Source organism: Ips typographus, linkage group LG5 (genome assembly GCF_016097725.1).
Source record: "Ips typographus isolate SLU linkage group LG5, UJ_Ityp_2.0, whole genome shotgun sequence".
In the NCBI taxonomy this organism is placed as follows: domain Eukaryota; kingdom Metazoa; phylum Arthropoda; class Insecta; order Coleoptera; family Curculionidae; genus Ips; species Ips typographus.
The window spans coordinates 12,184,782-12,208,702 of NC_138426.1; the positions used below are offsets into that span (position 1 = coordinate 12,184,782).

At 32.7% G+C, this 23,921-nt stretch overlaps 1 protein-coding gene and 1 long non-coding RNA gene across 2 annotated transcripts in view; both read left to right on the forward strand.

Moving 5' to 3' along the window:
- LOC145729282 (uncharacterized) overlaps positions 1-14,800 on the forward strand; it is a 35,590-nt gene extending 20,790 nt beyond the window's left edge. The window contains exon 2 of the long non-coding RNA XR_014178326.1: positions 14,599-14,800. This is a non-coding gene — a long non-coding RNA (uncharacterized LOC145729282). The remainder of the gene's footprint in view (positions 1-14,598) is intronic.
- Positions 14,801-20,443: 5,643 nt separating this feature from the next.
- LOC145729916 (lipase 1-like) lies at positions 20,444-23,424 on the forward strand. The gene is made up of 7 exons (XM_081980881.1): positions 20,444-21,039; positions 21,091-21,401; positions 21,452-21,698; positions 22,640-22,783; positions 22,854-22,938; positions 22,993-23,135; positions 23,190-23,424. Exons 1-7 carry the CDS (start codon positions 20,947-20,949, stop codon positions 23,352-23,354), a joined length of 1,188 nt encoding a protein of 395 aa, XP_081837007.1. The 5' UTR covers positions 20,444-20,946; the 3' UTR covers positions 23,355-23,424.
- Positions 23,425-23,921: the final 497 nt, after the last annotated feature.

Below are 23,921 nucleotides of genomic sequence, written 5' to 3' on the forward strand. Positions count from 1 at the left end.
AGCTTTAAGTAAAGTGAAGCTTTTATAAAACTGTATGTTGAAACTTGTTATAATTTCAGAATATAAAGTTAAAACTGTTGTGCTTCCTAAGGAAAATACAGTCCTTCAAATTTCGGTTTAAAAAATCGGTTTTTTTTGTCATAACTGTCAGACCGTTGGAGCAGTATTGATCAAATTTGGAAAAAGCACTTTATTACACGTTATTACGGTCAAAGACCCAAAACTAACCCAACCCAACTTAAAAATTGTCTTGGAAATGGAAAATTCACTTAAGAAGTTTAAAAAATATTATTGTAGCCAGTTTTCATAGTTTCCAGACAAACTAAAAGACTTTAGTTTTGAAAATTGAATTAGAAAAGATAAAAATTTCAGAAGCTTAAAAATTGTGTTTGTAACCAGTTTTCATGCAAATCGAGAGACTTTAATACTAAAAATTGACTTGTAGACATAAAAACTACTTTTTCAAGAATTTGTTACTACAAATTCATACATTTAAACCTTAAAAATTGACTTCAACCCCAAAATGTGACTGAACTAATGAAAAGTGACATCAGAAGCTTAAAATTTGCATTTGAAGAAAGTTTTCATAATTTGAAGACAAATTTCAATATTTTAGTCTTGAAAATAGTCTTAGATGCAGGACATTAACATTAGATTCATGAAAATTGTCTTGAAAACGAACTTTTCGTGCTTTTTACTTTGCTTTTCATTTTCTTCGAATTCTGGACTATTTTAGTGCTTCAAAACTGCTTTCAGTTTGGAAAATCGAGTTTCAAGACTATCTTCACCAAGTTATTGACATAGCAAACTTAAAAAACAATTTCTACATTCTTCATAGACTTAAAATGGCATTCCAAGCTTTGTCACTATTAAATCGACTTCTAGACACCTCAGTGCTAAAAATTTGGATATTTCTTAATAAACTAGACTGTTTTTAGTGTTTTAAGGCTGTGATCAGTGCCTCAAATCGAGTTTCAAGACTATCTTTACAAAGTTTTTGACTTATCAGGCCTAAAAGCCAGTTTGTCCACTGACCATAATCTTGAAAATGTTCATTTCAAGCTTCTTCACTATTAAATTGACTTCTACACGCATAGGTGCAATAAATTGTAGCATCTCTAAGAAATTCAGACTGTTTTTAGTGCTTTTTAAGACTGAAAAATCGAGTTTAAGACTATTTCGAAAAGTCAAGTTTCTTCAGTAATAAAAGTAAAAAATGTTGGTACCAAATGCTACAATAATAGTCTTGAGAACTAATTTTTAGAAATAAAATAGTCCGAAAATTTAATTTACTTCTAGACTTGTTGTCCAGTCCAGAAAATTGAGTTGTACACCAATTAAAGTCTTGAAAATATACTTTTGGACTCTCTTTAGTTCTAGTAAGGTCCGTTCTAGCATTAAAAGTCAACTTTTATACTATTTTTAGTAGTAAAAAATGAGTTTCATGCACAATACAATCTTTGTCTTGATTTCCGGACTTTTTTTAGTTCTTGAATGCCAGTTTCAGACACTCAACCAGGATGGCAGTCTGAGAAAGCGAATCATAAGACCATTCCTAGTAGTAAAAAGCAAGTTTTTAGACTATTCAGTACAAATTTGGACTTTCACAAGTCTTGAATGTTCAGTTTTAAACTATAAAACGATTTTTTAAATTGAAATTTGGAAGACTGTATCTTCCTTAGGAAACGTTTTTCAGAAAAATGACACAATGCAAGTCAACTTATTGGCTATCAAATGGTGAATTATTGACACTTAAAACTGGACCACCCTGTATTATACGTTTTATAAAGTTTGTAATATTAAAAGTAAATATCATTCTCCATCGGGTTGACGTTTTATTCATAAGACGACACCTAGCAAATTACTGTAATAAAATCTTAAAGGGCGGCAAAAATTTGTCTCTTTTTTAATATATAAAATTCTCCAGCTTGGGAGAAGAGGAGTGCACACAATAAACAAGCCATTGATTTACGCTTTATCATCCTTACATTGTTCAGTAAAGGAAGAAGAAGAGAGAAAGTGAAGAAGTGAGCTTCAGTGAACTAACGAGAAAGCATTTGAGAGCAAATTATTTTCTCCAACTTTGGAGTTCACGCCCAGCTTATTTCCTCTTAGTCCAAAAGGTCTCAGGTGTTGAGACGTTGCAATTTCCTGTGAGCAGCTGTATGCCTTTGATTGATATTGGATGATAACCTAGTTCTCTCTTCTCCTAGTTATTATCTCCCTAGACACATCGCACTCTTTTTGAAATTCACTCATCAACCTTTTTTAAATATCTTTCTGTTTCGCCCTCTTGCTAAGTCTTTCTTCACCACCCTCCACCTAACCGTGTGTTGTAAACGGTGGTGATTTTATTTACCTACAAGAAAATCGTAACAATAGTTCCATGAAAATCTCCTTCTTCATTCCATAATTCATTTCATTCGAAAATTATTCTTTAACCAAAAATAGATATGCCAACTCAGTAGTTTAAAAAAATCTTCAAAATTAATAACTAACTCCCAGTCATAAAGCTAGTTCGCGTAAGTACACTTAAGAAAATCGTAGGTAGAACTTTTCTGGTAAATTAAAATGTAAATATTTAAGTTTAAATCCGAGAGAAAGCTGTAAAATGTAGCTAAAAGCACCACTTTTCGGCGCGCTGCAAATTACAAAGCTCAGCTTTCGCTGACTGTACAAGGGATACGATCTGTCTCTGCCTGGGGACCAACGCGGCAAAACTTTAGTTTACACTCATGTTAAAGTTAAATGTTGCTCTTAAAGGCAAACTATTTAGTTGCTCAATTTTTAAAACTGAAACGTCAAGTTTAGGTTTGTTAACATTTGTTTCGAAAACATTTCCCGAAAAGTTTGCGCACCGAATTAATAATTAAACTGCTTTAATAGGAATACATCGTTGTAGCTGCATTAAAGTTCAGAAATTTGTTTTCTAGTTTTTTATTTTTTGAAGTCTCTGTCATTAATTTTTAATTTTTATTACACATCAGAATCGGAAATCTGCAAAGTATAGGGTGATTGGTGAAAATAATAATTGATATAAAATGAAGCATTAATCTAGTATAGTCGCAAAGTAGAGTTATCCAATGAAGTAGTAAATAACAATAATAGACATCAAATATACACTATGTATGTTATAAAAAGACATCAGACAAGAGGCAATTTATTTAATGCAGTCTTATTAGTAGGTACCGGTAGAGACATTCTAAATAATGACCTGAAAGGTTACTGATTTGATTTTTGTACTTTGAATGTACGAGACAAGCTGATTCCTGCATAAAAATACGTTGCAATGAATAGCTTTTTTCATTGAACTCTACAACAATCTGGAACATCGAACACCGAGTAAAACAGGTGTTTAAAACAATCTCTTCAAAAGCAAATTCCGTATTGAATATAGAAGCCTCAATCAACCTAAAATACGCATTCCTCGCAATAGAAGAACCTAGTTTAGCCCTAATCAATCTTATAAAATATAAAATAATTTTATACACCATATACAATTATTTAAGACCGATAAATGTTTAAATTAAACGTACAATTCGTAGCACATTGTACCTTTACTGCAGAATCAATTTCAGTTTGCTCTCGGACAGACTGAAATGTATTTTGACTTGCTAATATTGCAGTTTGGCCCATGTCTGTACAACATATTGTAGAAGCTGTTGGACTGGTCATCTGGCTGTATTGATAGGGATTTACTGCTTGTAGGTCAGTGTACCTTGTATCAGAATGATCATAATTACACACTACAAATTTTCTTATAACATGGGTCTTTGTGTTTGGAATCGTTACTATCAAGACATCATCTTTTTCTTCAATATCAAAGCTTCATAAGTTAGGAATTTCTCAACTTCCTCTCTTTCGAGAACCTTTGATTTCTTCGGTCTATGTCGTTGGCTTCTTCAAGAACGCTGTTAGTTTATAGAATTTATGCTTATAGAGCTTATGTCTATATTATGTTGGACTTTTAAGACCAGCTTTATCATTGAGTATTTATACCATAACGTAGAAGGTAAATACCTTTTTCATCGACAAAAAACTGATTTTTCTGAAGTGCACCATGTATCAAAGGCCATGAATTCTTTGTGGTATCGTTCTGTCAACCTTTCTGGAACTAAGTGACTATATGATGACGTATTTGATACTGTCTTAAAGGGTTGTCTTTTATATATTTCATGCACTCCGACAAATTACAAAACTCTCATTAAAAGCAGCAAATCTTTCCTTTATGAAATTGTACTTCTGCTAAAATACATTAAGTAGGCGAAAATTAATATCTAAACGGTAAAGTTTTAAACCACTCTACCCTAAACCCCGTCACGTACCTACATCCAAAACTTTACAGAATGTCCCCAGAGTCCCCTCTTTAAAATATTACGATTGGAGGACTTTATATCTGGATCGTCATTGGAGAGAATTCTTCAAAACTTGGATACGAGCAGAATGTATGCAATATTAAATTTTAAACCTTTCACATACTTTTGATGAAACATCGTCAAAGAATTTCGGGAATTTATAAGCTCGAGTAATATTTTATCGGCTGAATAAGCTCTTAACGATGGGAAATCGATGAGATTTTTGTGTGCTAATTTGACTCATACGCTCTGAGCACAGATAATATTAGTTTTGAATTTCCCATCACTATTATTAGTATAGTAAGTATAGATTTCCTTTAAAATAAGATGCAAGTCAATATTTTGCCAGAAAATTCAAAATGGCGGCCTGCGACGCCATTTTGTCTGTCATTTCTAGAAACTACGTTAAATTTTCTTTAAAATGAGATGCAAGTCAATATTTTGACAGAAAATTCAAAATGGCGGCCTGGAACGCCATTTTGTCTGTCATTTCTTGAAACTACGTGAAATTTCCTTTAAAATGAGGTGCAAGTCAATATTTCGGCAGAAAATTCAAAATGGCGGCCTGCGACGTCATTTTGTCTGTCATTTCTTGAAACTACGTGAAATTTCCTTTAAAATGAGGTGCAAATCAATATTTAAGCAGAAAATTCAAAATGGCGGCCTGGGACGCCATTTTGTCTGTCATTTCTTGAAATTACGTGAAATTTTCTTTAAAATGAGGTGCAAGTCAATATTTAGACAGAAAATTCAAAATGGCGGCCTGGAACGCCATTTTGTCTGTCATTTCTTGAAACTACGTGAAATTTCCTTTAAAATGAGGTGCAAGTCAATATTTTGCCAGAAAATTCAAAATGGCGGCCAGCGACGTCATTTTGTCTGTCATTTCTTGAAACTACGTTGAAATTTCCTTTAAAATGAGGTGTAAGTCAATATTTAGGCAGAAAATTCAAAATGGCGGCCTGAAACGCCATTTTGTCTGTCATTTCTTGAAACTATGTGAAATTTCCATTAAAATAAGGTGCAAGTCAATATTTAGGCAGAAAATTCAAAATGGCGGCCTGGAACGCCATTTTGTCTGTCATTTCTTGAAACTACGTGAAATTTCCTTTAAAATTAGGTGCAAGTCAATATTTTGACAGGAAATTCAAAATGGAGGCCTAGAAGGCCATTTTGTCTTTAATTTCTTGAAACTACGTGAAATTTCCTTCAGAATGAGGTGCAAGTCAATATTTTGACAGAAAATTCAAAATGGCGGCCTGGAACCGTCAAAAAATACAACTTTTTTATTTGTCAAGTTACAGTTGACGTATCGGTGTCATTTTATGTTAAAATTTCCCGGAAAAAAACGCTGGTGTAGTCGGTTTTTTGATATCTCAAAAACTAACAGAGTTAGACCTAAAATTTAACATTTTAACCATTTCTTTGCCAGGAACTCGGCCGGATTAAGAGACACATGAAATCTGCCTAAAAAATATTTACAATATAATATGTGATATTTTGATAAAGAAAATTTGACGCCCTCTAGCGGCCAAACAGTGTTATCAATCAACTCATGTGGGGATATTTTTCGAAAGCTTGAAATCTGCTCTATCTTTTGTTTTCTATGACATTTTGACGTAGTTTGTCAAGTAACGGAGTAATTTAGGGTCAAAGCAACAGGCCAGTTTTTGCTCATTTTGTAGTATTTTTTATCCTCTTTCTAACAATATTCGTGAGAATAAAATGTAGAAAGTGGTAAGAAATTGATAACCATTAAATTTGGAAACTTTGTTTATGAAATAACCTAAAAGATACAGTTTCGGTAAAAAAAAGCAGCAAAGCAATATCAATGCCAGAATTTTCTTTTGACAATCCCCAAAGAGGTCTTTTTTTGTTTCAAAGATCGTTCCAAATAAAATGTTTTCTTCTTCAGTTTCAAACTCCTTAAACCCGCAAAATGGCATGCAAAAAGTACTTTTTTTTTTGAGGAGTGGGGCTAGTCCCTCTTCATATTACCGGCGAAATACATAATATTAGGACACGAGAACGGCCAATTTGGTTGCACACAAAACCCGGCGCACCCATTATATTTTATCGTTACGGTTATTTTCGTTATTAGGGGCTTATGTGGTCGGAAATATGTATGAAATAATTGACTACCGTTTGCGACAACTGAAAAGGTCAGTCATTGTTGGCTTTCGAATGAGAGTCGAGTTTTATTGCAAAGTTTAGAAGATTGATTTCTCCAGAAAACTCCGTTGTTTACTAAAGGAAACTTCGTTAAGTTTTAATGACTATTTGTCAAAAACGAATATTAATAATGGGGAGAAAACTTTTTAATGAACGAAAAAAATTCCATTGTTTCAAATCGTGACTTTTAAACTTTGTTAATTAGAACTATCTGAATGAAGTAAACTAATTACTGCGATCAAATTACAAGCCGTACTATGGAAAACCGCCGTAAATAAACTGGGAAGGTTTGAATGAGGTATATATTTTTAGTTTACATGCATATGAGGCTAGCTCTAAGCCATATGTCCTCCATAAAAAGCATAGAGTGCTTGCTCGGATAAAGTTTAATCTAACGCCTGCTCCGAAATGGATATGAAGCCCGTAAACAACATTATAAGCTCTTTTATAACGCTTTAAGGGACTATTATATTACATGTATTGAATAAGTGCTTGTCGTATACTCCAAAATTATGTTAACACGCTTTTTATGAAAATTTCTATTGGATATTTATTAAAACACGAAAATTACTACTAATATTATAAACAATTTTTTAGTGGGAATCTATGCTGTATGAAAAAAGGCCAATATCTAAAATACCGAAGTAAATTGGAAATCATATAAACTAACACATCAGAAAATTAAATATTTTTAATAAATCTTATTAAAAATCTAAGTTACAAACAGTTCTACTGTCATTTAATAAGAAAAGTGGCCATTTCTATTTTCTACTATTTTTAAGATAGAAGTTGAGAAAACTGTTTATAAACGACATATAACATGTTAATATGAACATAGCCAAATTTTGTTTCAACTGTGGGTATTTTTATAAATATTATTTAGCACTTTTTTGTTAAGGAAACGCTTTTTTACCAAGATTAACGTTTACAAACTTATATGTTGTAATACACCGTTGAAAAAGTAAAAATCAACAGAATTAAATGAACTAAAAATATATAGGGTGTTCCATTTAAAAAAATATAATTTACTGTCATATGTCAGAAACTAAACGGAATAGAAAAAACTGACTACGCCATTGGATTCTACATGAAAACTTCTACCGGGAACCGTTCTTCCTTTTTTGATAACTTTAAGAGCAACTGAAATACAGAAGAGGTTCAAAAATTACCAATTTTCGAAAACCCCCCGTATCTTTGAAACAAAAGAAGTTTGCGCCGTCTACTTTTAAACAGTCATCTCAGCTCAGAAAAAGAGATCAGAACACATATGCTACTTTTTTTCTATCTATTACCTTTTTCTCTGTACCCCGTAAAACCATCGAAAATGCAGCACCCTGTACAGTGTGTCCGGATTTAGAGAATTTGGACAGGAAAACCCTATTTCCCGGATAGATAGGAAAAAACTAGTATACATGTCTAGAGGTCGATTTTTGAGAAACGCTTAATGGCAAAAACTGTATTTTGATATTGTCAGTTTGCGGCGCTAGAGGGCGTTTTTCAAATTTTGCCCATTTTGTTTATTAAAATATCGATGTGAAACAGAAATATTCTTAAGGAACTTTTTTGACGTGATTCCAGTGGCGTGCTTGGTTTTTTGCTAATGTCTTCCGTTTTCTCAAAAATTTACTTATCTTTATTATTTTAAATGGAAATGACAGTTGGCTATAACTTAAATACAATATCCATTTCGTTCCGTTTAATACAATGCAAGTATGTATAGTAAATCTTAAGAATAACTGAGATATTACATTTTTTTGTTTTATTCAAGTTGGCTTTGACTCAGATTTTGACATCAGCTGTCAAAAGTGACGTTTATTTATTTTTTGTCTCTATGACAACACTTGAATGCTCAAAATTACTGCGTTTTTACTTTGGAGTCAAAGTTTCAATTTTTTTTTTGTTTTACTTCGATATATTCATAAACAAAAAAGTTGTGAAGAGTTTTCAAAATAGGCAAAATTCGAAAAGCGCCCTCTAGCGCCGCAAACGTACAAGTTATCGAAATACGGTTTATGCCATTGATTTTTTTCAAAAATTGATCTCTATCTCTCTCTATCTAGCCGGGAAATGGGGTTTTCCTGTCAAAACACACTAAGTTCGGACACCCCGTATTACCGTATTTAATTTCCGAACGAAATAATATTAATATGAAATTACCTAAAGCTTTTATGTAGATACTAGGTGGTCAAAATTTTACACTGGAATTTTCCGTCTTTCCTGTATCCGTCAAAAATGATTCAAACTGCCTATTTTTAAATAGGACAATACAGGGTGATTAACGGTGATGATATATTAGAAGTATCTAAAGAAAGACTAATTTAAAAGACTATTTTCCTGTTGAAATTTGGAGTATTAGGAGCCTAGGCTGGGATAAAACTCTATATCTAAAATATTTTGGACTTTGCGGTGTTGCCATGTCAGTCGGAAAGAACATCAAATAAAACACCTTGTTTAAAAACTCATTTTTGAATTCCACTAGTAATTATTCCCTATAACTTGCACCCTTTTTTAGATATTTCATAAAAATGGTGGATTTGTCAGCAAAAAGTCCTGAAAGGTTTGCTGATGTAATATTTTGTCTGCAGTTATAAAATAAAAATAACACTAAAGTATATTTAAATTAAATCTAAAAAAAAATTCTGTTATACATAATTATTAACAACAGTTCAACTTTGCTCAATGAGAAACTTTTCCTGAAAGAAAATCGTACGCGGTTTTGTAGTTTAGAAATTGGCGCAACTTGTGGTTTTCGCGACTACGTGATATTACTTGATGTTAAATTTAATAAGAAGTTTGCTTTAGAAACTTGGGCTTGCTAGTTTCTGGGAACTTGCGAACCGTAAATTACACATGTTTCCTACATTCATTCTGTTCATACATACTTGAGTTTTTTTTATTCTACTTTCAAAATTGGAACGATGGTTTATTTGTTAATGCACGATGGATTGAAAGTTTATCGATTATACAGTGTGACCCATTTAGAATGGAAACACCCCTATAAAATTTTAGGTTATTAACCGATTTCAATGATTTTTTATACATAGTTTTTTTTTTGTTTTGTTTTTGTTTTTTTTTTTTTTTTGATTTTTTTTTTTTTGATTTTTTTTTTTAGAAATTAATCAATTAATAATTAATAATAAACAAGTAAATAGTAACACCATTTCTATGGTAACAGTTGATGCAGGGTGTTCCTTTGTGACCGTTAGCTTAGAGAATTTTTGAATTTTAATTTGTCATAACTTTGTTATTAATGAATGGATTTTCATGAAATTTTGGTCACAGCTATTTGAAAGCACTATAGAGTAGTAATTTTTTCAAAAAAAAAATCATTGAAATCGGTTAATAACCTAAAATTTTATAGGGGTGTTTCCATTCTAAATGGGTCACACTGTTGGAAAACAGTTAACATTAACACTCACAATATTGGAAAAACACCAATTGGGAAACGCCCAAAACCGTTATGAAATATTGACCTAACCAACACTTCCTCATGTTAAAATAAAAGCAAAAAAAAATATTGGTTAATTGGGGACTATTTGAAAATTTTTCGCTTTACGACATATGTCTTTGACATATGTTTAAAACTTGTACCCTTCATCACTTTGAAATAAAATAATTTGCGCGCTCAATTTTTTGACTTTTTCTCACTAGTTTCCAGAACAAAAAACGCAATTTGTATCTACAGGAAAAATGGAACAAGATTCATAACACAGAACGATCAACTGGCGTGTAAACAAATCTCTAAAGGTTTACCTCTAACAAGAAAATTTAAAAATAGAAGTATTTTTGCAATTCTAGGAATAATTACAATTCACCGTTATTCCGAAACTGTACAATCCTATATCGGCTTTCATAGGTTTTAAAACTTAGTGTCAAGCTGGGCCTTAAAGTTTGTCCAATTTCCTCTAAAACGCTACCTTCGCACATCGCAAAGCCCTAAGGAATTTGTGAAATACGCTCTAGAGTTTCTAATCGTAAAACGTCAATAACTATAAAATTGACCTTTTACGACTTTATAGCTCCAGCGGCCCTATCTAAGCGGATATCTTAATTAAAGTTTGAATAAAATAACGGTCAAGGGTGGTCCAAACAATTGTAAATGCTTCTCTCGTACTTAAAGGGGCGGTTATCTTATAAACATGGAATGAATCGCTTCCAGTTGAACACACTAAAAGTAATTTTTCCAGCTGGAAATATTTCTCGGTGCAACGCGAGATTAAACTCCTGAGTCACGTATTTTGCTTAAACATTCGAAAATTTCCGGATTTTGTTGAACAGTTTTACGTGCTCGATAACGTTTCGTCGTCATACTGCACACACGACCGGTTCCCTCTTTTCCTTTTTATTCCCACTCGGATGAGTCCGCGTTTAAGTTTATATTTTTCCAAAGGAAATGTGTCTCGTGCTTCACTCAATGCTGAGCAACGTTCATTTTGTTGGAATTCCATGTTGTCACTTAAATTTTTACAATGTCTAAAGTGTTGTTTATTAAATTCTCACGTTCAATCTGTATAGACAGTTCGAACGGAAAAAAACAAATAAGATTCTACTTACTAGGAATTTAGTTACATACAATTAATTGGTGGACTTTTTCACGTTTATTTTATTTTAAATCTCATATTATACATAAAATATTAATACATAATTTAAGTCAGAAAGTCAGCCTACATTAAACAAAGACCATGTTGATGACTTAACTTTAGTTTACAAAGCAAATGCTTTTTGAAAATCTATAACTGCCTCTGGATAAAGGGGAATGTTGTATTTAGTTGTTTTTTCTACGAATGTTTGCAAATAAGCTACTTTGCATACGTAAAAGTGTGTGCAAAGTGGCACTTTCCCGCACACTATGCGGGAAAAATTTTTTCCCGCACACTTTTTAAAATGCTGATTATACCTTGCAACAGTGGTTTTATATAGACTATTATACATAAAATCTGCTTAGAATTTTGCGTAGAATTCAAAAATGTAATAATATTCAGGGGTTTCATATAAAAAACAACCAACAACCATAAATAAACCACCTTGTCTCTGTCTTTGAAAATGAGGCTTGTTTCCTTAGAAACCAAAGCTCATTGTCAAACAACGCATTTATATGCAATTTAAAGTCTACAACAGTGTTTATTCTTACTTATTTAAGTTAAAAAAACTATTTTAATAATGAATATCACTGAAGATGAACTTCCGGAAGATGTTCTAAAAGCCGCCAACATGGCTAGTTTGCAATTGCTGCCTCTCAAATCGCGAGAAAAATACCAGAAACAGTACGAGTTGTTTACCCAATGGTACGAACAAAAGGGGATAAAAACCTTACAGGAAGAGGTACTTTTAGCGTATTTTGTTACTTTAAGCAAAGAATTCAAACCTAACACAATGTGGTCAAAGTATTCAATGCTCAAAAATGTAATAAAAATAAAAAGAGACATCGATATCGGTGAATTTTATAGGCTCACTGCATTTCTGAAAAAGCAGAATGTTGGTTTTAAACCTAAAAAGGCGAAAATTTTTACAAAAGAAGAAATATTCAGTTTTATGAACTCCCCACCAGATGAAATTTACCTGTTAATTAAAGTTGCCACTATATTCGGACTTGCTGGTGCATGTCGAAGGGAAGAGCTAGCCAATTTAACCACTACAGATATTGAAGACAAAGGAAACCTCATAATTATTAAAATTAGGGATTCCAAAAATCATACAGCAAGAAACTTAATAATATCAGAAGAAGTTCATAACGGAACCTACCTGCAACTGTACAGAAGATACACCGGCCTACGTCCAAAAAAGTCAAACAATCGTTTTTTCCTAGTTTACAGAAAGGGTAAATGTTTTTCGCAAAGTGTTGGAGTAAACAGTTTTGGAAAAATGCCTTCTGAAATAGCTATTTTTTTGAAGTTGCCAAATCCAGAACTCTACACAGGGCACAGTTATCGTCGATCATCGGCAACGTTCCTTGTCGATTCTGGAGAAGGAATCACTGACATAAAACGCTTGGGGGGTTGGAAATCGACTACGGTAGCTGAAGAATACATTGATGAATCCACAAGTTATAAAAAAGGATTAAGTAACAAAATTCTGACCTTCAGTTGCTCAATCTGCGATCAATTTAAAAAACGCGACCAACTGTACATTTAACATTAATGTTGTTAATAACAATAAATAGTTATAAGTTGTTGTTTTTAATATCAATAAAAATTAAAAACAAAATGTATAGATATTTCATTCGTAGAAAAAATATTGTTCTTAACACGTGTGCAAAGTAGTTTTCCCGCACTTGAAGCTTATCCGACTAACTGCTTTCGCGTGTGGGAAAACATAACTTTGCACACTGAATAGGAAAACTACTATTTTCAATTAATAATAAATAAATTAGCTTGTGCTATTAAACTCAAGAGTGAAATTGCACAATTTTAAAACTACGGTCTGTCAATAAATTAATCAGTATGTGCAAATGGTTAAATTCTGTTGAAAAACCATCAATAATGTAACAAAACTCAATTACCAAGAGAGAGTGTTAGAATAGAGTCTCCTACCTATCTAAATAGTTGACGCATAATATAAACTAAGTATAAGGAAATAATCTCATTTAAACTGAAGGGGAGTAATGTATCATTTATATGGTAATTGGTCATTACTTGGTCGGTGACACTGAGAAATGGATAGGGAAATAACTTTGTAGCCGTTACGATTAATGTGACCGAGCATTAAACCGCCCGTTAGGTTTCAGCAATTGATTTAGCCATTGCAAATGTAAACCCACTTGGATTCAAATAGAACGAAGAATTCACTACTGTATAAAGTGGGTCTTTTATTACCTTTGATAACATTTCGTTTTCACAATGAATAGGATTTCCTCTAACGTAGCTGGGGTTTCTATAACCTTCCCTAAGGCCCAGTCTAATTTGCCGTCGACAGATTGGTTTAGCGCTTGGCAGCGTCAAGATTACCGCTGATAATTATTATCCCTGACGATTTGGGAGCTGAACATGCAAATTTCTGTTGGCTCTGTCAAGTTTCCGGGTTGTCTAATAATTTAGTCCGCTGTTCTACAAAGTTTTATAGGATCGTTGCAATGACTGTACTGATTCTCGGAGACATTTAGGAAATGAACATAGACTCAAGCATCAGCTATTATTTACCAACCAACTTTGATACTACTACCTACAACTTTAGACTGTAACCGTTATAAAACAAAAAAATTTGTATAAAAACGTAAAACAGATGAGGTCAAACATATAGTAACACAACTAATCCGATAAAAAACGTCCGACGTAAACGTTGCACTCAACGACGGCCTCCAGGAAATTAAATTCTGAATATTTAAAGGTAAACACAGAGAAAACGAGTGACGTATCTGGATGCAGCACTTTTAGCTGGATATACAGTTACAAAGCTTAGTAAACACACTTCAAGGATGTTTATTTGTCGCTGTCAGGCAAACGTCAGTCGAATTTTAACTTCAATAATTATTTTATAAGCAAATTTTGAACTCTCTTAGTAATATTGAACTTACGTGCTTATTGACTGGTTTGAACTAGTTCAAATGATTATTTTTTAAATATTCAAGAAGTATAATAAATAGTATATTACATACTCAGGTGGAACGTGTTTGATTTCTGTCGAGAAATTAGGTAGTTTTTATCTCGAGACAGAAATTAAACTTTCTACCGTGGTTTGTATACTATTTTATTTTCAACCATTTATCAAAATCTCATGGAACTTTTAATAAATCATTCACTTCAAATATTGATTGCTAATAGTCTCTAACAATAAGGTAATATAGGTGCACGAGTAGTTATGACTTCAACTACAATAAACGACTGGTGATTTGTTTACAATCTTGACAACGTCATTATTGTGCTATTCCGTCTTCTGGCCAACTGAGTTATCGTATTTCTTCCGAAACTTTCGAATTAGCAATTTTTGTTTGGTGTTATATGACATGTTTAACATTAACAATATTCACTTTTGGTGTCGTGTGAACCTGTCACTGTTGTCATTCGATTGCCTTTGTATAGTCAAAACTTTGAGAATGACGTCAAGCAGGTGAAAAAACACACATGTCTGGAATTAGATCACAAATTTTAACCTACAAATGCTTTGAAAAATGAGTGATCATGAGAGTTTCAGTTGACATCTGGAAACTGTATCTTTTCGTACTCCAAAAAAAGCAGCACATTTAGAATTAGCATTTGGGCCTTCTCATTGTAGCGCAGCATTTTTATACCTTTGATATTCGTTTAAATCAAAGTGACAGTAAATGTCAACGTTTTTAATTTGACAGGACGACAAAATTAACAACGTGCCTTTTTTGCTAAAATTGTTTATTTCATATGTTTGATATGCGATAAACAAAGATGTAAAAAGATGACGTCATTCTCAAAAGGTAAAAATCCAACTATATCACCTTAACATATTGCATAACTGGTGTTGACCTATACTGTTTCAATGACATTTAATAGAATGGAATACAAGTATTCACTAATTTTGCACTAGGCTTGCCAGTGGAAGAGTATTGACTAAACTGACAAGTAAAAATGACAATTGACACTTGACAAATGACGGTAAACGGAAACATTCCCAGCAAGATTTATTTCTATTAGATTGTAGGCAAATTTTGACATTAGTGACAGATATCACGTGGTTTTAGGAGACAATTTACTCAAGTCACGCGACTCACTTGGAGTGTGACTGTTTAACGCATATTTTTGAAGTTCTTATTAAACTTTCTCTCCAATAACCTCAAAAAAAGTACATTTTTAGAATCCTCATTCAATTTCCTGTCTAATAATCTGCTACGGACAAAATTGCCTATCAAACCCACTTGGTGTAAGAAAATCATTGTTTTAAGTCCATTTTCAATCCTTATTCAATTTCTTATCCGATAACCTAAACAACACTATTAAAATTTGGTACAGTCGAGGACAAAAGCAGTGTAAAAATTTGAACTGCCAGAATCACAGTTTGAAAAAACAGTCAGGCGCAAAATCGCCTGTCAAACCCACTTTTAGTAAGAAAATTACTGTTTTTTAGAACCCTCATTTAATTTCTTACCCAATATACAGGGTACTATCGCCCATTTCGGCAATTTAGATCGCTTTACGGCTTCACTGAAACTTTATTTGACAATACAACAACGCAATTAGTAGTATTAGTACAACAAGTCTTTGAATTTTGAATTAGTGTGCCATGGACATCACGATTTTCGACAGATGACGCTAGACAGCCATAATACGCCCTCTGTTAGACAACTTTGAAAATAGCTTCGTGTTGTTATCGTATTAGCCGTGTTGTGTCAATCAGTTTTTGTCTTTTTGTGTCAGTCCGTTTGTTTATGTTGATTTTGAATTTGATCACAAATTTAGCCCTGACACCTTCAGGAAAACTGTATTTCTGTGAATAAGAACATGAAAGGATTGTATTGCAGAGCCAAGCCTGACAAGCCAATCAAAGCAAAGTAAGTGTTGCATTAATTTCATCTGCTTTTTTCTAAATGCAACGCTTTTAGTCTGGATCAAGTTCTGGACATTATTTTTTTACCTCCTAGGATATGAAATAGCCTTTCTACGCCGGCAATACAGGTACACAATAGGCTTATTTTAGACCACTTGAAAAAAAAAACTAATTTTTCAAGTTACTAATCAGTTAATAATTGTATGTTTATCCTGTTAGTAGTGAAAAAAATTATTTATTTACTTTTGTTAAAAGCGTTTCCATACAGATGAATAATTATAACACTAACTGGCAAAGCCTTTTTTATGAAACCATTTAAGGTTCATTTATTTAGCTTGAAAGTGTCTTAAAGACAAGGCACAGCGACTATTCTCTATTAAAATTAATTGCTCTAGCTTTCCTTAGCGTTAAAATAACTGTGTAATGTAATTATAACGCTTAGTTACATTTCCAGCAAGGGAACAGTCGACAAGTTTGTAGTTTGAATTCTTTCTAGTTGCTTTTAAAAAAGCATCCTAACTACATTTTTTTTTTGGTCATTAGGACCATCTTTTAGAGAAAGTAGAGCATAGTTACAGAACATAATGTTTTAGCTAAGTGTACGTTCCACAGTTTTAAAGTATTTTATGTCTAACTTCATTATTAAATTGCTCTGCTGGTAATACATCAACTTGCCGGAAGATATTTCATAACGAGCTCGTCGAATACAAGGACTTTGTGATAGGATAATTTAATATCCTGAGCTTTTTAACTATTTAAACTCGAATTATCTTATCTTTCCTGTTTGTTCTAATTGTTTAACCAAGAAAGTAGATAGTTTCGTTATGAATAGTTTTACAAAATTGAATATTAACCTTGATTAATTTTTTATAGGGTTGGTCAAAAATATAGGATGATGATTTTCCCAATTTTCCGGAAAACGGAGAAAGATAATTTAATTTGGAAACCGGAAGTAAGTTTCACATAAAATTCTCTAAAACTTTCCCCATTTAACCAACTCTGTAGCTCTTACGGTTACAGAGATCCCAATACATGTAGAACCAATTTGGGACACACTGTATACTTGCTTTAATATTAAGTTCTTCACCAAGAACAGTCAGACTTTGTAGCTTTTGAGTTTTTGATAATTTTGTTCTTATACTTATTTAAAATAAGCTTATTTTCTGCAAAGCACTTGTTGGTTTTGGTTAATCCCCTACTTGGTTTTCCCCTACTGTTAAATTATTTGTATCATCTGCGTAAGAGTGACAGTGTACTATGGAGAACAGATCATTAACGAAAATTACAAACAGAATAGGACCCAAAATACTACCCTGTGGTATGCCTAATCTATTATGCAAAGTTTTAGACATTTTTAAATATGTTTACCTTTTGTCCCCGATGAGAGATTCAAACAGATCCAATGCATAAGCCCCCTGTCATTGCACTCATAAGCTTTTGACAAATCTAAACAGAAACACTAGGTTGTTATTTTCCAATTGTTTTAAAATACTTTTTGCAAACTGAAAAATTGCTGTGTGTTTGAAATATATCCGTGTTGATGTAGGTTGAATAGCTGCCATTTGTTGAAGAAATCAATAAGTCTTTTAGACATGACAGGATCAAATATTTTTGAAAAACTTGGACAGACTAATTGGCCGGTAGTTTTCAGTTGAATTTGGATTAGGTACCCTTCTTCTATAGAAGCCTGATAACAGCCAGTTTTAACTGACCCGGAAATATCCCATGCTTGAAAGAGTTATCAATTAAAAAGCACCAAACCCTGCATACACAATCGGAATTACCATTTTATCGAAAGACATGTAGGAATTTCGTCTATACCACTACTATACTTATTTTTTGATAGCTCACATATTTCCATAGTCAGTTACTGGTTCCAGAAAGATTTAATGTATCTAGTATCTAACATGTTTAGTAGATTGGGAACAATTGATCAACGAGTTTATTAGGATCTCCTTCGAGACAAAAATCTGATCGTTTTTTGCATTTTTCAGTCACTTCATTACAAATAGACCACATTGTCTTCATTCTGTTGTCAGCCAATCTTATTCTTCTACTTTATCATTTCTGTTAAATTGTTGGTAATGAAATTCCCTGCTATGTTACTTTTTGATTATTTATGTGAATAACTACTTGCGTTACTTCTTTTTTCCTGTCGTATTTTCTGTTTGTCCTTATTTCTAAGCAAAACTTTTAAATAATTTACTCTGGTATTAAAATTCCTTTCATTACATTACTAAAACTACAAATAGGCATCACGTATGGAAATGTATTCTAGTAAGTTCTAAATAAAGCACTTTTGCAAAGTTACACACTAATACTTTAGACTAACATTTTGAAATTCTAGGCCATTCAATAACTTTCCTACAAATTATATTTAAAAGCCGACTGTAAAGTTTGCATCTTACAATTTTGCATGCAGATTCCCATCCCTTACTCTAAAATTTACTGGTTTTAACACGTACATACTGACAAAGTGTCAAAGTTAGTTATTAGTTATATAAATGTTCCACTTCTACTTGTTCGTTACAAAACAATTTACTCTTTTTCCATTTACAAGTAGTGGTTTTAGCACTGGCTCTTTTTCTAGTAATAGAAAAAGAGAGCGCGCCTAGCGGGCGTTATGATAACGCCCGCCTATAATGCCCTCAGGTTATGAGCACTATAATCTACACCGTCTCCAAGGTATTAAATATTCATAACGTATAGGTGAAACATAAAATATATTATTTACATGATCGTTCTTCACTTTAAACTAATATTTTGAAAATCGCGTGACTCTTTTTAAGGTGCAAATGGTCACGTGACTATATGCAATCATCAAATTTAATTTAAGATCACTTGACACTTTTCTTAACGTAAAAACGCATTCTAAGATTAGGAGATCGTGGTTATGTCAAAATATTGACACTGTTAAAGTCACGTGTTTCTTTTTACAATAAAAATTGTCAATTATGCAATTTCTTCATGATTTTCCATCATGAAATTTATTTTTAAATGTCACGTGACTCTTTTTTTAACATTAAAACAGAAATCTAAAGGTCACATCACAGTGTTTTAGTTTTAAAAATGAACTCTTTTTTACTATTTATTTGAATTTATTTGAAAGGTCACGTTACCGTTTTTCAGTTTAAGCTAAAATTTTTCAAAGTCACGTAACTCTTTTTACAGTGATAAAGGTCACGTGACAATTTTCATTCATTGACCAAATAGTATTTGAGAGGTCACGTGACAGTTTTTTTAGTTTTACACACTGAATCATGTGACTATTTTTAAGGTTAAAGTATCATTGTGATGGTTTATATGTCAAGACCAAGTGATTTTAGTCAAAACTCTAAAAACACTTAAAGGATGACTTCTAAGAGGTGTTATGGCGGGTTACGTCAATGTTTAATCATGTTCACAATGTTGCTAGGTCTACCGTTAAAACGGTATATCTACCGGTTTTGGAGTTCTTCTACCGTTCTCCTGTTTTTTGTATATAATCTACCGTTTTTAATTACGTTATTGCCATTATGTTGATTGTGAAACTTTTTATATACTTTTTCAGTTTGTTGAATTGGAAATTTAATAAAGATTCTAAAAATGCGCTTAAAACAGACATTTTCTTACTCCAAATTATTTTCTAAAACCACGTGATGTCTGTCACTATTTTCAGAATTGTCAAAGTTTTACTAGAATTTGCAAGAATTACATTTTAACACAGTTTTCGAAACAAGACGATTTTCTGAGATTTAACAATTATTTTGACACTTGTCACTTCATAGTCTAGCTAAATAGTCTTCTGAAATCACGTGACAACTGTCAATAACGTCAAACCATGCTCAAAAGTTGCAAAAATCAGGGTTTAGAAACGTTTTCTTGAAGTATTTGATATAAAACGTGTTTCTGAGACTTATAATGTTGTCACGTGACCGTCTAACTTAATAGTGTTCTACGATCACGTGACAACTGTCACTAACGTCAAAACTGTCAAACCATGTTCTAAAGTTGCAAAAATCAGGGTTTAGAAACGTTTTTGATATAAAACGTCTTTCTGAGATTTATGACCGTTATTTTGAAAATTGTCACGTGACCGTCTCGCTAAATAGTGTTATACAATCACGTGACAACTGCCACTAATCTCAAAACTGTCAAACCATGCTCTAAAATTGCAAAAATCAGAATTTAGAAACGTTTTCTTGGAGTATTCGATATAAAGAGTTTTCGATTAGAGAGATGTTTTTGAGATTTATGATTTTTGACAGTGGTCACGTGACTGCCTAGCTAAATTATGACAGGTCACGTGCAAAATGTCACAGTCAAATAAAAACTTAGCTAGGGTGCCTTTAAATATGTCGGTACAAAGGGCCCTTAGTATGTTTCATCCTGAGATTTCTAACTATTTTCGGGATATCGGACCTCTTCAGATTAACCTCCATTACCTTATTGGTAATTTGGCAACTCTGCATTTTATGAAAGTATTGAGTGTGCGTGTTCCTTGTTATAGAGTAAAAAATTAAATTTTTGCTCCATAGTCTAAGTACTATAAACCTAAGCCCGAGACAACCTATAACAAAAAAACCTTGATTGTAGTAGGTTATAAATAACACAATTATTACAAATAAAAATTCAAATTAATAGACCAACAATAAGTATAATTAACAACTAACAATTACCGTTATATTCAGAATTTTACTTTAAACTTATTTAATCAATAATTGCAATATTATACTTTCAAGTGAACGGTATCTAAACCTAGGTCATTTAGGTAATAATTGCTATATTTAGGTTGTCCTATTCACGTAAACTTTGAAACAATGTGGCATTAAATATTTTATCAATGTACTGGTAGATAGAAGAAGCACTAAAGTGTTCGCGCATTTTTTATAGCTTTTCATCGTGACCAACTTACACTTTAAAAAAAAAAAATCTATAGCATCCAAGTATAAATAGTTCTAAAATAACAGTACCACAATTATTGTGTACGATGGCTTTGTCATTGACAACTATTTTATACTTAATCGGTGCCGCAGTGGATAATTTTACTGGAGAAACTTTCCACTTTCCAGAAAGAACTACTGTAAGTTTTTTTTCCTGTAATCAATATCTTATTAAATCATAATAAAATTAGATAGATTTAATCACCGAACAGAACTACCCATCAGAAACACATACTGTCACCACAAATGATGGATATGTTCTAGCTTTACACCGAATACCCCATGGCAAATCAAATAGTACTGCTTACAGAGGACCGGTACTGCTTATGCACGGTTTAATTCTTAGTTCTGCTGACTGGGTAGTTTTCGATAAGTCTTTGGGTTTCGCTTTGGCTGATGCTGGTTTTGATGTCTGGATGGGAAATAACCGAGGAAACACTTATTCTCGCAACAATATTCACTGGGATCCTGATGTGGACAGGGAAGCTTTCTTTGATTTCAGGTAAAACTTCTTCCACGTTGTGCCAAATTATTATTAACCTGTTCTTCCAGTTATCATGACTTTGGTGTTTCTGACTTGCCCGCCATAATAGACTATGTTTTGAAAACCACCAATAAGAAGAAAATGCCCTATGTTGGATTTTCGGAAGGAACAACGCAATTCTTTGTAATGGCTTCAGAAAAACCTGAGTATAACGCAAAAATATCGCAGGCTAATTTTTGGGCTCCTGTCACCGATATGTATCGAATTACGTGCAAACCTATTGACTTTTTGGCTCAAGTTGGAGTTATCGAAGAGGTATGTATGTAGTATAATCAATAATTATGGAGGGTTTTGAAAATCGATCAATATCCAAAATATTAGAACATCGGGACATTCAAAACTCATGATGAGAATTTTAAATTTATCCATATCAAAGTTTCTTTCCATCATCATGATATCGTCAAGATAAACCAGGCAAGTCTTCCATTTAAGACCGCAAAGCACAATGTCCATCAGTCTTTCAAATGTAGCAATAAGAGCATTACTAACTCCGCAAAGTATCACATCGAACTGGTACGACCTATTTTCTATAGAAAATGCCAGTCTTCTCCTTATTTTGCTCCTCAGTGCCAACTTTCCCGAACCCAGTCTTCAAATCTAAGATAGTGGTGAAGTGGATAACTATTTTTCTTGGTCACGTAATGCAGTTTCCGGTAATCTACACAAAATCTGTTTGGTGACCACAAAAACTGGTGATGACCAAGAGCTACAAGATTCTTCTATAACTCCGTCCATCTTATCCACTAATTTCTTCATTTATATGTTCAACAAAAATTTTGATACAGAAACTAATCTTATTTACGTACGTTATGACTAGTTTATTCATTAAATACATGAATTTAGATACATCTTCGGAAATTACTACTATTTTATCAAAAACAAGTTTCAGAACAGATGTTTATAAATACAAACAAGTAGAACACCATCTTCGTTGAATAAAAACCTGTAGAATTTGTCGGATATGCAAATAATGGTTCAGTGCTCTTTTGAACACACTCATAACTATTGTCTTTCACTAAAACATAACTATTATTTAGACTTTGATGGACCTAAAATCAATGTAATTTCCCTAGTCCTATCACTACATATTTAAATGCAATTTGTTTAAAAACGCTTGGTTTAGCAATCTTAATGAGCGGATTCCTAAAACTTGAAGGAAACAAATTGGTTCTCTTGATAATCCTTAAAAATTTCAGTTTGGGAATACGGCCGAATTATATGAACTCTTCTCCCATGCCACTACTGGAAATAAAATTAGGGCTCTCTGTAGAGCTTCAGATTGGTTCTGCAGTGTATTGTTTAATTTAATAGGTTCATCCTGGAAAAGAATGCCCAACCGTGTAAGTTTGTGAATTACACATAAATTGAATTTCTTATACTAGCTAGTATGTTGGTTCATGTATATTCTAGGCTTTAAAAGACAGAATCCTAGAAAACCTACCAGCAGGAATGTCTTTGAAACAGCTTTACCATTACGTTCAAGGAGCAAGATCAGGTACAAAATTTATTTTAAAGAACTATTCAATCTTAATAAAACTGGAAATCTAAGGGGTTTTCAGACCGTTTGATTACGGACCTGACGAGAATAAGTTAATTTATGGCAAATCACTTCCAGACCCTTATAACATTTCCAGGCTGACGGTTCCTACTGTTTTGTACTATGGTGGTTCCGATATACTTGTTAACAACGAGGTAAATTACAAATAATCAGTTTAATGACTTTTGTATATTTTTTGCCTTTTGTAGATTTTACTAAATGATGTTGCTTCACGATTAAAAGAGGTCACTTTACATCAAGTTCCTTATGATCAGTTTAACCATTTGGATTTTATGTATAGTTTGGATGCTGATTGGTTAATAAACACCACTTTGGAAAACTTAAAGGCTATTGCAGACCACAATTCCGGCTGAAGTTTTTTATTCCAATAATGAATTATTCATTAATGAACTTGTATTACAAAATACATTATACAAATGAGAACAGTTTACAAATCAATTTATTTGCACGTAAAAAGCATCTGCTTTCCCACTTAACAAGGAAGAACAAAGTTGGAGTTTTAGTGTTATCCGGTTAAAGGTAATCGGATAGGTTTCCAGTGAATTGTTCGGATATACCCCTGATTTCTGAGAAAGCTAGAATTCTAAACGATTTTGCTTTAGCAGAAGAGAAAATCTAATGATGTAGCTGAAAGCCACCGCTTTGTTAGGTATAAAGTTACATAACTGAGATTAGTTCGCCAAGCACAAAGACATCTATTTCCTCTATTGCTATCTAGGAGTAGTTCTGTTAAAGTTCCTGACAGTTGTATTACATTTTCAAAAAATGTAGTAAGTGTTTTTTCTTTTCAACTGTCTCTTCTTGTTAAATAGCTATTCTTTGCTTAAACTAAGCTTTCAGCACTCTCAATACCACAAAAATTTAATTAAAACATTAAAAACCCCTGAAACCTTTCTGTAAATGTAAACAAATGGTTCTGA

What these genes read in the sequence shown, in the direction of transcription:
- LOC145729916 (XM_081980881.1), top strand. Translation starts at nt 20,947, where the DNA reads ATGGCTTTGTCATTGACAACTATTTTATACTTAATCGGTGCCGCAGTG. An exon ending in GAAGCTTTCTTTGATTTCAG is followed by an intron (nt 21,402 to 21,451) that starts GTAAAACTTCTT and finishes CTGTTCTTCCAG; the next exon opens with TTATCATGACTTTGGTGTTT. An exon ending in CGTTCAAGGAGCAAGATCAG is followed by an intron (nt 22,939 to 22,992) that starts GTACAAAATTTA and finishes TGGAAATCTAAG; the next exon opens with GGGTTTTCAGACCGTTTGAT.